The sequence below is a fragment of the Falco biarmicus genome, chromosome 6 (assembly GCF_023638135.1).
Source record: "Falco biarmicus isolate bFalBia1 chromosome 6, bFalBia1.pri, whole genome shotgun sequence".
Classification (NCBI taxonomy): Eukaryota; Metazoa; Chordata; class Aves; order Falconiformes; family Falconidae; genus Falco; species Falco biarmicus.
Window position 1 is genome coordinate 31,365,025 of NC_079293.1, and position 16,013 is coordinate 31,381,037.

A 16,013-nucleotide genomic window follows, 5' to 3' on the forward strand; every position below is an offset into this window, starting at 1 on the left:
CCCTAACAAATATGGAATATAGAAAACAACAACAACACCACGCCAACCATAAGCTTCCATAAAAATATAACTTTAATTACTAACATTCTGAATAAGCTATTCTAAGCACAAAGCCAGCATTTTCTCCTGCTTTTACTTCACACTAATATCAAGTTCTAAAAACATTAACCTAATATCTTTTAAGAGTAGTAGGAAAACCAAAGCTATTACTTCTCTTGGAGGTGAGAGGAAATCAGGAAAACAAGAAACTTTTTCCTCTTTCCTCTCTCCTCTTTTAAAACTCTAAGGCAAGAAGCATACACAAAGCAATATCCATATTATCTGGCTGACAACTACAGCAGCTGATTTTCTGTATATTTTCTTGTTAAACTCTTATAATGGATGAACCTATTAACAGTTCTGACATCATTTACTCAGAAATGCACCAAAAATGAAAGGCAAGCCCATCCATCTATTATAATTGTCAGAATAATTATTTGACCATACTTTGAATATTAATCGATATTCTTTGCAACACTCACTGTTAAAATCAATCTACTTCCTAATATTACAAGCAGAAAAGATAACTTTGGAAACAAGTCTCAAGAACCATTAACCCTGGTCTGCTCAAATAAAAGGATGAGTAGGTTCTGTTGTCTGGTCAGATAGCACTACCAAAGCTCCATAACCCACACCTATTACCTCAAAACTCTATATTTTGTATACTGAATATTAATTATGTGGAATTAAGAGATATGAACTAGGTAGAAAGAAAAAAAACCACTCAAAATTAATCTCTCAAAGTAACAAGCTAGAAGAACACTGCTTCTCACGAATTATTTTTTTTCTAAGATAAACAGGACAGCTCACTTAGCATTGAAGAATGAGATAAAGTTTTTAAACAGCGATTTTTTTCTGGTATTCTATAGCCAAGCCTAATTTCTGTTTAAAACAATGAAGTGATACAACATAGTGCACGACTAGTTCAGTTCTATAAGATCTAATAGAAGACATATCTAGAAGGAAGTTTAGTCCCTACAACTGAAGAGAAGTAGAAAAATAATTTGCCGAGTTTATCTTGCAATAGAACAAGTAGATATTAAAAAGGCAGGCACATATTTAACATAATTGGCCAACCAGAACCTATTCCACCTACATCTGGTTCAAGAGCAGGCAGTCAACTAGTCCACCTTTCAAGTATGTTATCTGTACGCAATACATTACTAATAGAAAAAAAAAAATGCATCACAAGACAACTCCAAATACCAAATCCTGGCAGTTCCAGCCAGAACACTAGGGAAAATGGGCTGCCCAACAAATCCAGCAGTCAAATCCAGACAGGGAAAAAAAAACCAACCAACCTATACACCAGCCTTTACCCCCCATCAAATTCAAAACCATCTTCTGAAGCTACTCCTGACATCCTAAAAAATGCTGCTTATGCAAGGTACTTGAACAGAAAAGGACATTACTAATGCAATAATGAAAATCAAGTTGAGTGAGATCACCAACCAGGGCTTCCTCCATAGGTAAGATACATGACTTGTTATTACTAATTCACTAAATACCAATTGTAAAATAGATTATTTTTTTCTCTCCCTCCTTATCCAACACACTTCAATATTTATTTTGCCACTTCTGTTCATCATTTCCATTTTGTTGGCAGGTAGCGAACAGAACACTTACCTGTGACCAGGATGATAAATGACAGCAGTTATTCCATGGGCATAATGGCTGCTAAAGCTGAAACTATGACTTTCTTGAAAGCCTTGATTTGTTCCAACACTAAGTATGGGAAGAAAAATAACATACTATTTCAGATTTATTTTCTTTATAATGTGTGGAAAGAATTTCTTTGAAATTCACTGTGCCTCCTCAAAGGAAGTCAAAATGCATGCTTACCTTACAAGGTAACTTCTCAGTTCTCCACGATAATTAACAACAAGCAGTTCAGCTGACCATTGGGCACTTGCTTTATATTCTAGAAAAATCAGTCCAGCAATGGCATAACTCAAATCTCCTGGAAAACTTGCTGTCTTTACCCAAAAATGCAGAGACACATTGAGAGAGAAAGGGATTTAGGGAAAAAGAAAAAAAAATATTAAATGCCAAAAGAACTAGGAATTTATTGTATAAAAACATATTAAAAAATAAAATTTCAGTTTGTATTACTAACAAAATACACTTCCTTTTACCTTCAATTTAAATAAATATTATTATTATAAAGTCTGCAAAGACAATATATTAAGGAAATACACTTGAGCTACCTTCCCAAATTAATTACAAATTAATACAATCTTTGAATATGCAAAATAAAATATATTATGTGGAACAAGCCAATAGCAACTAACTATTCTCATACCAAGAAAACAAAATCCTCATATTGCTCCATCAGCAATATTTCTTGACATATAAGTGACTCTGCATATAAACTGCAGATTTGTAATAGTACTACAAATTTTAATGATATATGCACACATGGTAATTAGGTCATTCTATACTTCCACAATCTGATGTACCTGCAGATCTGCCACAATTCTAACAAAAAGAAAGATGAAGATTCTGCCTAGATACAACAGCGCAAAGAATACACTTTGTGAGTGCTACAAGACTTCAGTTTAACTATAATATAGCCATCATATGATAAACACTTCACTGTAGTACATTTGTGCAAGGTACTCATACTGTAAGCCTTTGTACCAAAATAAGCCATGATTAAAAAAGGCTTAAGAGTGGAAACTACCCTTTATCCTTACAAAAAGTTCTGCTACATTCATATTTAATATAAGAGAGCACCTACCGGTGAAATGACCAAAAGCTCGCTACCCATTAGGTCAAACACTCTCACTGTTCCAGTGCTTTCAGCATAAGCAAGCAACGTACAATCATGACTCCATGCCACCCTCCTCCACTGAGGGTTAGGATCCTTTGGCACTATGAAAAAGGAAGAAAGTTATTAAAAAGCTGAATATAAATATAGTCCTTTAAACAGAACAAAGTCAACTGCATCAAAAAATGCAGGGCGCTTACCATCATTACAAGCTTATTTCAGAGAAGAAAAAAGAAAAACCCCACACCACCGCCAACACCTGCTGCATCTCCCAAACCCATTAATTTTAACTACCATTTCATTTCAGATTCAGCTTTTATATGTTAATCATTATGAGAAGAAGAGGGGGAGGGAGGGTAATGGAGCTAGTCACAAAGCAAAATCAAGAGATTCTTGCCAGTGCTTTTAAGAAGTTACAACATTTTCTTTAACGTAAACCAACACCACCTTGACATTTTCCAACTATGGATCCAAAGTCATCTTTTGCAGACCTGCAGAAAAAGACTCCGATGGATTTAAATAAGAAAAAATAAAACCACTATTCAATATTCCAGAATAAACAGAACACTATAAAAATACTCCAAGTGCAAAATTCAAAGGCCTGCATGCATTTAAGTACTTGTTCAAAGAGGCACAGTAGCCTTCACCCTTAGGCAGCTGCAGTAAATAACAATAGCATTTTAGAAAACATCCTCCCAACACATAAATAGTAATATCCTTCATTTAGTAGTAATGCTGTTCAAAATAGGACAGCAGCATTTCAGAACTTCAGTATGTAACTTCAGAAAAAAAAACCTAGTCTGTATTCTCTATGCTACAATTTTAGAAACAATGCAAGAATATACTTAATACACTTGAAACACAAGATTTATTTTACAGTCTATAAGCTGACATTTATGGTGTTCACACCACTTCTGATTGAACAATTTTCATACACTTGCTTCTTTTACATATAAATAGAAGGTCTGACCTTCTAGCAAATGGATTTTTGTGAAACAAGTAAACACACTCAATCAAGATCCATTCTACAGCTAAATGTGTTCTTGAGTGGGCAAAGGAGAGCTTGTTGTTAGAGAGCAGAAGAAAAAGGGAAAGCATCAGCCTTTACAGCAATCCACATAACTTGTAAAATAAGGTGAAGTATTATACATGCCAGCTTCTCTACAGAGAAGCAGAATACTAGCTCCTTGCCCCATTTATTAGGAGATAATTTCTAGGGGGAACAGAAAAGCAAAGGTTAGAACGACCATGATTTGGGGTTAGTTGACTTGGGGTTAGTATTTTGAAGCATCTTCATTAATTTTGCAAAAAGAGATACACAGGTAGACGTTTATATAAAGCTATGTAACATTTATAATTATGGGGGGGGGGGGGGGGTTGAGAGAGGTTTTGTTGTGGTGGTTTTTTTAAATAGAAAACAGCCAAGGACTAAGAAGAAACAGAAGGTTTCTGCTTTCTAAGTGATAATATGTTTTATGATTATTCCATAGACTACGTTCACAATATATAGCATTAAAAAAAAAACCACACACCAGGAAAATCTTTTAAAGTATGATTAGTACATGAATAGAAACAGTGTCTTAGAACTCCACAACTGTAGTCATGAAGTTGTAGGTAATACTAAGTTACCTGATTTCTACACATTGGTCTTGAACAACTGCCAACAATTTACCATTGCTGAAAGAGAAAAACACAGGTGTGAAAGTTCATTTGAAGTCCAGTCCAGTCCTTACAAAATGTGCATCAGAGCTCTTTTTAACCTTTCTGTAAGGTTAGATATAAAAAAAAAAAAAAATCAGCACTATAATAAGGTTCCTCTCATATCACCGAAATGTATCTGCCACTCTTTTTTAGTGGCACTAAGAAAACAGAAAAAATGTCTAAAAGCTTGCCACAGGGAATTTCAGAATCAGATGTTGCTTATGGATAATTTTATAACAGAAATATTTAAACCTATGTATTGCGTTTTCTGGAATAAACAACTACCACACTTCAGTAAGTTACATTGCCTCCTTAGGAGCAGACCTCCAGTCTTTGTACCTGACATGCCACATTGCAACTGGCATGCTGTGCATCAAAAGAGCTCATCACTCCCCTCAAAGAATCACCATCTCAACAGCACAGAGCTCTTGCTGAACCAATGATCATATTCAGTAATAATATATAATAAACTAAAACATGTCTTCATGTCATTTAACTATTTTTCTGTATATATTTATGCTTATTTTTAAAAGCCAGTGATCTCACTGATGCTGATCAAGTTACTGCAGAACAGCTGGTTCTAGCCTTGGAACTCACTTCTCTATACATAAAATAGCAGGTAAGTCTTGAGGGCAATTTAAGATAAACAATTTATATTATGTATCCTGCTGATTTAGAGGTCTTAAACTGATCACTTGAGTTTGTCAACTACTGCACTGCAAGCCACTTTGGCTCAGAAGTTAGAGGGACATTCAGACCTGAGTGAGAGATGCATTAAATGAAGGAAAGCAGCATGGAAGTCCCCACAGAGCAGACTGACTTTTCTTTCCCAAGGCTACCTGTGAAAGCCTCCAGTATTTCTCCTGACCAAAAAGAATAACACTATCTTAGCACAGTATTAACTCAGCATTGCTACCAATGGGGATGGTGGGGGGAGGAGAGGAAACATTAATGTCTTCACTCCTGCCAAAAATGAAAAAGCATGTAGGCTGGTTACCTTGCAAGTACTAGGTGCCAGTTGATCTGCTTATTAACTAGACGAACCAGTCCAGTGGGCAGAGAAAACTTTGCAGGGCTGAAATAACAAAAACATTAGACTAAATCAGAACATACCCCTAACAAAAGCAGTACCTGAGATACACATGCCAGATGACTTAGCTTTAAGGCAACCATCAATCACCTGGAAGGTTTTAGTAACTGATCATGAATCAACACTGCACCCTACCAACGAAAAAGGCTAACAACACTCTTGTTTATATTAACAGTACAAAGGCAGATATTAAGGGAATTGACTATTTACTCACCACACTATACTCTGGTCAGCAGCCAGCTGTGTGTGTATGTGTCCATTACAAGAAGAACACCAATAAACTGGAGGGCCAACAACATGCTCAGGGGGACCCGAGCACTCTCCCTACAAGGATATACTGAGGGAATTGTACTTGTTTACAATGGCGAAGAGAAAGCTTCGGGGGACTAAACAGCAGCTCTCTGATATCTAGGAGGTTATCATGAAGATGGAAGCCACTGAAGTGTGTGATGGGAGCACAAGAAGCCGTGATTAACCCTCTGGTGGGCTTAGCAGTGTTAGATCAATGGTTGAACTTGATGATCTTAGAGGTCCTTTCCAACCTAAATAATTCTATGACCCTAAAACAGAGGATGTTCCAAGCTGACATAAGGAAGAGAATTCTTCACCATGAAGACTAGCCAGGCACTGCAACAGGCTGCAGAGAGAGTCTTTGGGATCTCTGTCCTCTAAGGTTTTCAAGACCTAGCTGGACAGAGCCCTAAGAAACCTAGTCTGAATTCAATGTTCTCCCTGCTTTTAGCAGGACTTTAAACTAGAGGCCTCCTGAGCTCCCTCACAACACTTATTAAATACATTAAAATAGCAAATAGAATAAATCTTAAAAGTTAAAAATCAGACTTTAAATATGACTACTGGGGGGAGGGGGGGTGGGAAGAAAAATAAGTTAATTTCTGCAACTGAATCCTTACAGCTAGGTTGGTATGATGTTATACAGCCCATAAACACCCCACCCCATCCCCAAGAAAAAAGGAGAGGGAGGAGGCACAAAATAAAGTATGACACCAACAACACAGAAAACAGCACTGTCTGTTGAAATCAAGTATAGTACTGCTTCACAAGGATCACATTAAGTGTCCCTTTCTCTATACATCCCAAAGCCAACAGAATACCCCTAGAAAGGGAGAACTGGTATCTTCAAACCTGCCAAGTGTACCAACAGAGTAGTATAACCATAGAGCTGAAAATTCTCCAGGAGCACCGTATTTACCCCAATATGTTTGAGACCATTTAAGTGCCTTTTGAATCAGAAGTTAAATTTATAAATGGCATGAGTGTTGCTCAACTAGTTATCCAGCTTTTTGTATGACAGTTGACATTGTCGTGGGGAAAAAAAAAAAATATCTGAATTATTACTCAAAGGAAGCAAATTCTGCCATGCCATCATACCTATCACTGAGGCCTAAGGAGGAAAAAAAGAGAAAAAAAACCAAACTAGCTTCACTTGCAATATGTCACCTGGGAGTGGGAAGGCCAAATACATGTTTTGAGAAAGATGCTGTTCCAACTGCAAGTTTACTTAGGCTTCTGATAAAAGTAAAAAGCCAACTTAAACTTATGAAAAGAGAATATTCTAAGCATTGCTTGGACAATACTCTAAACAAGTGTTCAAGTTTACTGTATTTAAAATAACTTTTCATCAAATCAAAAAGCTATAAAAATATTACCAAATAAAAAGATTCAGCACTATTTTCAAACCTACCTGTACCAGACATACCGAAGCAGAAACAATGCAGGACCTACAATGGAAATAAGGCAAAAATTTCATTTCTAGCAGTTTTACAACACTTTCCAGTTCACTGTACACAGAATCTCAGAAATCTCACAAAAGAAAAAGGTATTAACAGAAAAACCCTCTATCTTTGACCAATGAATTCTTACATTAGAGTAAATATAAATGGCAGATTAAAAGAATATTGCTACACTTTTCTGGAAATTCTAAGAGAAATTCCTACTGTGTGAAAATGCAATTCAGTTACTGCATAAACCAAGTGTTGAATATAATCTGAATTTAAAGCTTCCTTAACAAATAGCCCAATGCAAGAGCTGGTAGAGAAAAAAAGCTCGACATTTTGCAAAAAACAACACAGCTTCTAAACTTCTTAGATGTAAGGTTTAGAAGTTTTTCCCAAGCTAACAGAGACAAGAAAGCTCACCAAAATAACAGTATCAATAATCAGAAAACGTCTTCCTGAAAGCACACCCTGCACTCTATTTCCATTACACCAGCCACCCTAAAGTACAGAAATTGTAAATTTTGCAAGCAATCCACACACCATTCTTACCAGTCACAAACATAAGAACAAGTCATATTTACCTGTAATTGCTCTACTGATGATAAATGATGCACCATGTTTTCTGTTGCCTCTTGGCTGCAATTACAACAATAATGGTCAAACACTATGTTACACATTTTAACTTAAATACAACATTCCTACGCATATTCACTGACTAAATTTAAAGTTGTTTGCTAGCCTGCAAGTTCCTTACGTATTTTCTATTACTCACAACTTCATATAGTGAGTAATTTAACTGCATAAGAAGCTAGAACACGCTATAGAACCAGATCTTTTAAGTGCCAAAATGCAATAAACCAAACATACTACATACTGTCTATTGATTCAGCTTTGCCTTGACCTTTGGGAAGTACCAATAGATAATGATTTCTGATGATGTTCTCCTGTGAGGTATTATAAAATCATTCTTTCCATGCCAAACAAATACCAGATTGATCTGTAATGTCCAGAAGTCAAAGCAATTGGTGTTCAATGTATTACACTAATATGTAACTGCTAAGCTACATAATAAAGACTGTCCATTAAAGTTTCAGAAATATTAAGAAAAGCAAAGAACTTCTGAAGAAAAATTCATTTTATGTCAATCTGTACTAGGTAACACAGCCACTCAAATCAGCACCTCTGCTCTGTATCATCTCACATAGCCCTTCCAGCACTCCTGCTTACTTAAGACAGAGGTGAACAACTACACTCTATATAAATGAAAGCACTCTCCAACAACAGAAAAAAAGAAATAGAAAACATAGCATGTATATTCTTACCTATATGAAAGGGCAAAATTATTTGCCAATAAAAAAAGTAAGAAAAAGGGATTAAACTGAGAAGACAATAAAGATGAGCAGTAAGGAAGGCATCACACACAAATCTTCAAAATAAGCAGTCATGCTTATACTTTTCTAGTGAAAATATTAGAGCACCATAAACTGAGCATTAGAGTACATAATGAATGAATTTCCTCCTCCCTTCAGTATAGAATACATACAGCAGATCATTACTTGTTAACTGAAATATTCAGACCTCTGAATCCAATTTATAGAACAGCAACATTCCAGAGTATGTCTATATTAAAAAAAAAAAAAAAATGTGGACTCCTTGTTTTGGCTGGAACAGAATTAATTTTCTTCTTAGTAGCTGGTACAGTGCTGTGTTTTGGATTTAGTCTGAGAATAGTGTTGACAGCAATAACAAAAACACCCATGTGTTAAGCAGTACTTACTCTCAGTCAAGGACTTTTCAGTTTCCCATGTGCTGCCAGTGAGCAGGCAAACAAGAAGCCAAGAGGCAGCAGGGCCAGAACAGCTGACCCAAACTAGCCAAAGGGATATTCCATACCGTAGAACATTATGCTCAGTATATAAACTGAGGGGAGTTGGCCGGGAGCTGCCAGTCACTGCTCAGGGACTGGCTGGGCATTGGTCAGTGAGTGGTGAGCAGTTGTGTTGTGCATCTCTTTTTCTTCTGGGTTTTGTTGCTCTCTCTCCCTCTCCTCTTCATTACAATTATTATTGCTATTGTTGCTATTATTATTATTTCAATTAATAAACTGTTCTTATCTCAACCCACACTTTTTACCTTTTTCTGATCCTCCTCCCTATCCCGGAGGGGGAAGGGGAGAGTGAACAAGCAGCCATCTGATACTTAGTTGCCAGCTAGGGTTAAACCGCAACAGCTCCCAAATTTAAGTTACTGAAGTAAAGATTAGAAGTTCTATATGCAAAGTTTGCAGTACAGAAACAGCCTTTCAAGTAATCAGGCTGTCACCTCAGAACATGTAAGAAGCCAACACAGCTGTACTAATAGGTAGTGTTCCAATTCAGGTTGATCAACCAGGCAATAACCAGGCATTACAGCAAAATAAGTGAGAGTATAAATTATTTCTTACAGCTATCATAATACCCCAGGGAAAGCTGCAGTTTCTTAGGGAGGTTAACAGCAGAGCCTCTTAATCCAAAACCTTTAACAAAAGTTCTCAGCAAAAATATTTCCAAAAATGACTTATACCTACTTAATTTTTTTTTTTTAAATATTGTTAGGGTCCACCCCTGAGCCTAAACTACAGGCTCCTATTCTACAAGTTAAACCCTTCACAAAGCTGATTTACTATTACACTCTGAAGACCTGAATTTTATTTTTCATCATTTATTCCTAGCACCTCAGCAACAGCAGTAGCTACTAGATCTGCTGTATTTCTTTTTTAATTCATTCCCATTAGGGAAAACAACTTCAAAGTCTCCTTCACTAGAGCATACCAGTAATAAAACCTAACTAACTTCCTCACTGACAAGACACCCACTTAGTTTTGTATTTTGTTGCACACACAGCAAGGTTATAGGGGGCAGGGGGTGTTGCGGAAATCTCAGAATATGAGATGGCAATGAAAAATGCTCACAGAGTCAAGTGATACATTTGATACATTTCAGAAGACAGACAGTACTTGTCTACTGGAGAAAAGTTCAGCCTGCCTGTATTTCCACAAATGATTCCTTAAGTCCTCCCCTGCAACCACTGCCTCGTTCACTATTTTCATTGATCAACTACTGTCTTGATTCCTTTTATTCTCATTATATGTTTCAGGGTTCCCAAACAGTACATTAGATACAATCACATCACTACGTTGAACACAGACTGCTTGATTTCCACACCACTCTTGTCTGGCCTTGTTAGTTCCTTGCATGTGTCCTTTACAAATAACTGTTATTTCCACCCACCCCACCACCTAAAAAAAAAACCAAAAAACAAAAAACAACACCCAATCAAACAAACAAAACCCATAAAACCTTATTGGGAAACACAATACAGGTGAATACGAATACTAACAAGAACTAAAAGTAAAGCTAATTTAGGGTTCCAACTTAAGAAATCCATGCCAATTTTATCAGTGTCTTGAATTTAACCTGACTTTACATGTTCATCACAGGGCTCATCCTCCAACAGACATAATTACAGTCGTTAAGTGCTCAGCACTGTGCAATTAAAAATGCATCATCCCAAATGAGATAATAGAAAATTAAAACAAAGTCAATAGAGCCCTGTGAAAAGTCTGTTCTAAGGCCTTGTTTTGTATCCTAGGTGACTGCGTAGGAAGACACTTAATTCATTTCCCATTGCAGCAGTCAACTTCCTTTTTCCCTTCCTGCTGTTCCTCACCTCAACCATTCCAAACCATTCAGTTCTACAGAAGTAATGCAGGGAGTGTTCTGTGACTTCTTCTGAAAAGTGTGACTAAACCAGGATTTAAAGAGACATGTTCCAAAAGGAAAGTCACAATCACCTAAATAATATCATTGCTAAAGCAACCTTAAGGTAAAACCAGAATCATACTGAGAAAATAATTTGTTTGCCTATTATGTCTGTGTAAAATCAATTTCCCACTAAAATTGTAAAAAGAGTATCAGAAGTGACCTTGGCTACTGACAGTTCTCAGGAATGTAAATCCAAACAAATTACATAACATAACATTTTCAGCCTTCCTATTTCTGCCATTGAAGATGGGAATTATCTTGAAAATAAAGTAAACGGGCAAGAAATACAAAGTTTAAAATACCCTGTACCATTTGCTGAAGTTCACAAGCAGAATTCTACAATGCATAGAAATTCTATCAGAGCAGATGAGGATCCCAAGACTGTGGTTCCACAATTACTTTATATCAGCATACCCACACGCTGCCACTGAAGGGAGGTCTCACACTTCACTCAGCTTTGACTGAAACATTATTCACCCCACTTGGTACATGAGCACTAGGATGACCACTCAAGAAAAGGAAATGAAACAACATGATTGTTTCTCAGACTAATTGGTTTTTAATCAACTAACCATACAACTTCCATACTAATGGCAGCTGAAGAGAAGGGATACTTGTCAGAAGTGTGCCCCCTTTACATAGTTGGTAGAACCAGTCTCATGCCAGCACACCGAAGTCCTCCTCACAGTTTACAGACATATAAATTGCTTTCATATGTTGCTAGAAACAAACACAATTTACCATCTCTCAGAAGCCAGTTAAATAAAAATAGGTGTATCTGTCTACTCACCTATCTGAATAATCTATAAAGTTAGCAATTGGTTACACCACAGTAATATTTTCCAAACACCCATACCTGTTACTGCAACTGAGGACTTACAGATCAAGAGAAACAAACAAAATCACTTTCTGATAAACAAAAACATATTTTTATGAGAATGGCTTTAGTAATTATAATAGGTACATTCTTCCACCTGTAATTTTTTACATCTTCTCTGTTCAGATGTTCTCATAAAGCATAAAACTTTGTTAAAATACATTCATAAAGTACTTTTAGTGGGAAATGCATTAACAGCAGCAGCGGACTTGAAAGTTCCTACAAGAAAGAAAACCATATTGCTTGCATATTCCATGTCCAAATCAGACAAGAGCAGACATAGAGGCAGCTAGTTCAGCGTATCACAGGATAAAAGACCAAAAAGCAAAGATGAAAGAGCTTTTTAGCTTTTCCACTGACCCATAAAGAAGAGCAGACAGAAGCAAACAAAAATTTTAATACAAGAATGACATTTTCTCATCTTTTCAGCTTTGGCATCAGTCTGTGTGCCTTGTGGATACACTGTGATACAGTTCTCCTTTTTAACCCACTTGTGAAAACACAGGTGAAACCACTGCGATGCACAGGTCTAGAGAGGGATGTGGTTCTCCTCATGCAAACTAAGCTCAGTACAGACCTCGCTTGCACCAGGACAGCTTCCACTGCTCTCAGCACAGCTCTTTGCTGGAGATGAGACCCCTCACGGCTTCCCTCCCGTCAGCTGAACAGCAAAACCTGACACACACTGCTCACGGGCCACGAGCAGGAAAAGCTCAGAGGCATCTCGGGCGGCAGAGGCGAGGGTGACAACGCGGGAACCAAGCGACGAGACCACGTCAGGGGCAGGATGACCGCACGGAGCCCCTTCAGTGCTTGCCTCTGCTGCCCTCCCCGCTCCTGTGCCCATCAGGAACGGAGCGGGCAGCCCGGCGAGCCTCCCCGGGGCTACGGCCCGGCCCCGCGGCCCCCAGGGCGGGCGGCCTCCCCCCGCCACAGCCGCCACCCCCGCCCGCGCCTACGTGGCCGGTCACCTCACCCGCAGCCCGGCCACGCCGCGGCGACACACACCTGCACCTCCGTCTCCGGAGGCCACTCGGTGTTAACCAGCAGGTCGTACAGGATATTGCCCTTCCCGTCCTCCTCCTCGACGGCACCGAACATCCCCTCCTCTCTCGGCACCGCTTCGCCCCGCTCCCCGCCGGCAGCGGCCATGCTGGCCTGCTCCCCGCCCTCCCAGCGCCGCAGCAGCGACGGCGCCCGGCGGAGGCCAAACTAGTAACGCCCGGCAGCTGCCTGGGCCCGGCGGCCGTTAACTCTTTCGGCGGCGGCGCCGCGCCCCGCTTCTCGCCTCGCGTCGGGGCCAGAGACCGGTGCCTTCCCCGCCCGAGCGGGTGCGGAGCGCTGAGATGGCAGCTGCTGCGGGGGAAGCTCGAAGCGGAGGGCCGGGCAGCGAGGCCAAGGAAGCCCTCCCCGCCTCAGCCGCCGCCCTGAGGGCCGGCAGCTCGGCAGACCTCAACCTCCCCTCTAAGCCTCAAGGGGTGGCACGCACTTTAGGGGCAAGAAACAAAAAGAGGCAGCTACCGCATACGACATATGGTGTACACCTATAGAGAGCATATACAAACAACCCTGGAGATCCACAGCTTGCCTGCTGCCCCAGGGGGCCCCGGAGGCCTTCTATCCAGCACCCACCAGTGCCCGGTGGTAAGGAGCCACCGGGGCCACCCTGCCGGCATGGCGGCCCCGCTGGCTGGCGCAGCCCCCTCAGCGGGCCTGGCCGGGGACACACCTGCCACTGCAGCCCTGTGCCAGCTGTCCAGAAGGCTGATACTGAGAAAACTTAGGGCAAGGAACTCCTGATGTGGGCAAGGCCGGAGTGTGCTAATTAAACCCTGACCGAATAGGGAAAAACTAATGGGGGCGAACATGGCCTATGAAGGCACGGACTCCAGTTGTGGGTGTAACCAGGGTCACCTTACTGTACAGAGAAGCTCATATTTATATCTCTGAGCCCAGATACAAATTCCAGCTGTAAGTACTACCAAGCTCACAGCAGAAACCATTCATGCAGTTATATAGCTATATATCACTATAAGCATGCAGACACCTGCGGTGAATGATGAGACGGGACGCAGCTTGATGCAAGCAAGATGTCAGTTTATTAGTGATTTTCTTACAATTATATACATTTCTACCTTCTACATCTTACACACTGATTGGTTAAATCTTAAGCGTAAAAAACACTGATTGGTTGACATTTAAGGCACACTGTTAAAACAATAAAAACTGATTAGTTTACCTTGTCATAGCAACAATTTCTATTCTAAGATTAGGGGTTTTCTTCCTACCTGACTTTCGTGATTAACAGAGTTCCTTATCAGCACTATCCGTTCCCTTGTCTGGCTACTTGTTCCTCTTTGTCCATCTGGTTGCCATCTCAACTGCAAGGGCTCAAGAGTCTGCGGTTAGCTTGCTCCTTTGTTCCCAGGGCTTGTGCCCCACAAGTTCTAACATGTCTCTATTCATCAGGCTAACAGTACTTGGACTCTTGTCCTTGAGGCCTTGTCCTACGGACACCTATTTGCTACTAGATAACCATGTTTATCTTTCTTAACTCTCCTTCACAACACCCAGCTGTTCTCTCATCTCCTGCCAGATCAGACATTCTCCATCCTCCTCTCATACATCTCTCTTCAGACATTCTCTATCCCCCTCTCTCTTATCTTCCATCAGTAATGGTCAGACATTCTCTGCACTCCTCTCACACATCTCTCTTCAGACATTCTCTATCCCCCTCTCCCACAGGAAAAAAAGCAAAAGTGACATTTTTCTCACAAATTTTTCTTCCAAGCTTAATGACACTATGTAGAGCTAAATATTTCAGTCCTACAAATATTTGCGCTCATAGAGCTGAGGTCTCTCACACAGGTAAAAATAAGCCTGTTTATAAGTTACTATGAAAGTACTGAGGTTTAAGTCTCTTTCCTGCGACTTTATAAAGCGTTTGTAATATTGAAAGAAAATTATCTCACACCCTATCACTTCTGCTTCTGTGCTCTAAATTTAGCTTGTGTTTAGTAGCCTTTTAGTCCTGTAGGCAGCTGTGCAGCCTAGAATTAGGTTAAACTAAAAATTAAATTCTGAAACTAGGGATTCAGGACAATGTGAAAGCTGTGTTGGGTACTTGGGAAACACTTCAGGAAGAAACAATTACCAAGGGAAAAAACGTTTTCTGGCTGTCTCTTTGCTTAATTTTTCTTTAACTGTATTTGACGATGTAACTTGTAAAGCAATGGCTAAGTATCACCTCCTGTCTGTAAATTCCAAATGCTTGTGGGAGATTTGTAGTAAATTACACTCTGGGTGCCACGCCAACAAGCAGTACGATGTATTGATATCATGGTCTGCCTACTGTGATTTTCTCAGATTCATGGTCTAATCTGTAGATTATTCATATCTCTGTTTTTAAAAATTATCAGATTTGTCACTTACCCAAAAGCAAGCAAAATAATGATTGACAGATATAGCGAATAATAGTGAAAGTAAGCACATAAAATTCAGGTACTCCCAAAGAAATTATTAATGTACAAGAAGACACTGTGATGCAAACGGCCTGGTACTAAAGTTATAAAATACCTGCTGTATTTCTCTCTGCATAACACCTGGTTTCTACAGTGTAAGTCAACAGTCAGTAGGGCTCAGTGAGTGTTTTAAAAAAGGTTTTCAAATAAACTTCCAGGGCAAAACCAGTACTCGAATTGTACACACTGGTCAAGAGAATGACATTGTCAGATATGTTGTTGTTTATTTGTCCTTTGAACCAGATGTGTCTGTATGTGAAGCCTGCCTTAGTTGTGTTTCTCAATGGAAAAGAGTAGATAGTATTTTATGCTGTGCCCTCCATTTAGCAAACAAATGCACCGTTGATTCATGGTGTAGATTTAGAAAAATGTAAAGCTGCAATTTTTCTTTTGCAATCTGATTTTATTTTTATAATAACACCCCAGAAATTCTTGCCTTTTAATTTACTAGAAATTATCCTAGAAAGATTGTGCAG

The 16,013-nt window shown here is 39.3% G+C and overlaps 1 protein-coding gene across 1 annotated transcript in view; it reads right to left on the reverse strand.

The window, feature by feature from the left end:
• The window catches only part of NBAS (NBAS subunit of NRZ tethering complex), a 183,653-nt gene extending 170,290 nt beyond the window's left edge, over nt 1-13,363 (reverse strand). The window contains exons 1-9 of the mRNA XM_056342886.1: nt 13,025-13,363; nt 7,918-7,972; nt 7,303-7,339; nt 5,508-5,585; nt 4,439-4,486; nt 3,257-3,300; nt 2,780-2,913; nt 1,882-2,015; nt 1,666-1,764 (exon numbers count right to left, since the gene is read on the reverse strand). Coding sequence (XP_056198861.1) covers nt 1,666-1,764; nt 1,882-2,015; nt 2,780-2,913; nt 3,257-3,300; nt 4,439-4,486; nt 5,508-5,585; nt 7,303-7,339; nt 7,918-7,972; nt 13,025-13,168 — 773 coding nt within the window. The 5' untranslated portion in view covers nt 13,169-13,363. The remainder of the gene's footprint in view (nt 1-1,665; nt 1,765-1,881; nt 2,016-2,779; nt 2,914-3,256; nt 3,301-4,438; nt 4,487-5,507; nt 5,586-7,302; nt 7,340-7,917; nt 7,973-13,024) is intronic.
• Nucleotides 13,364-16,013: the final 2,650 nt, after the last annotated feature.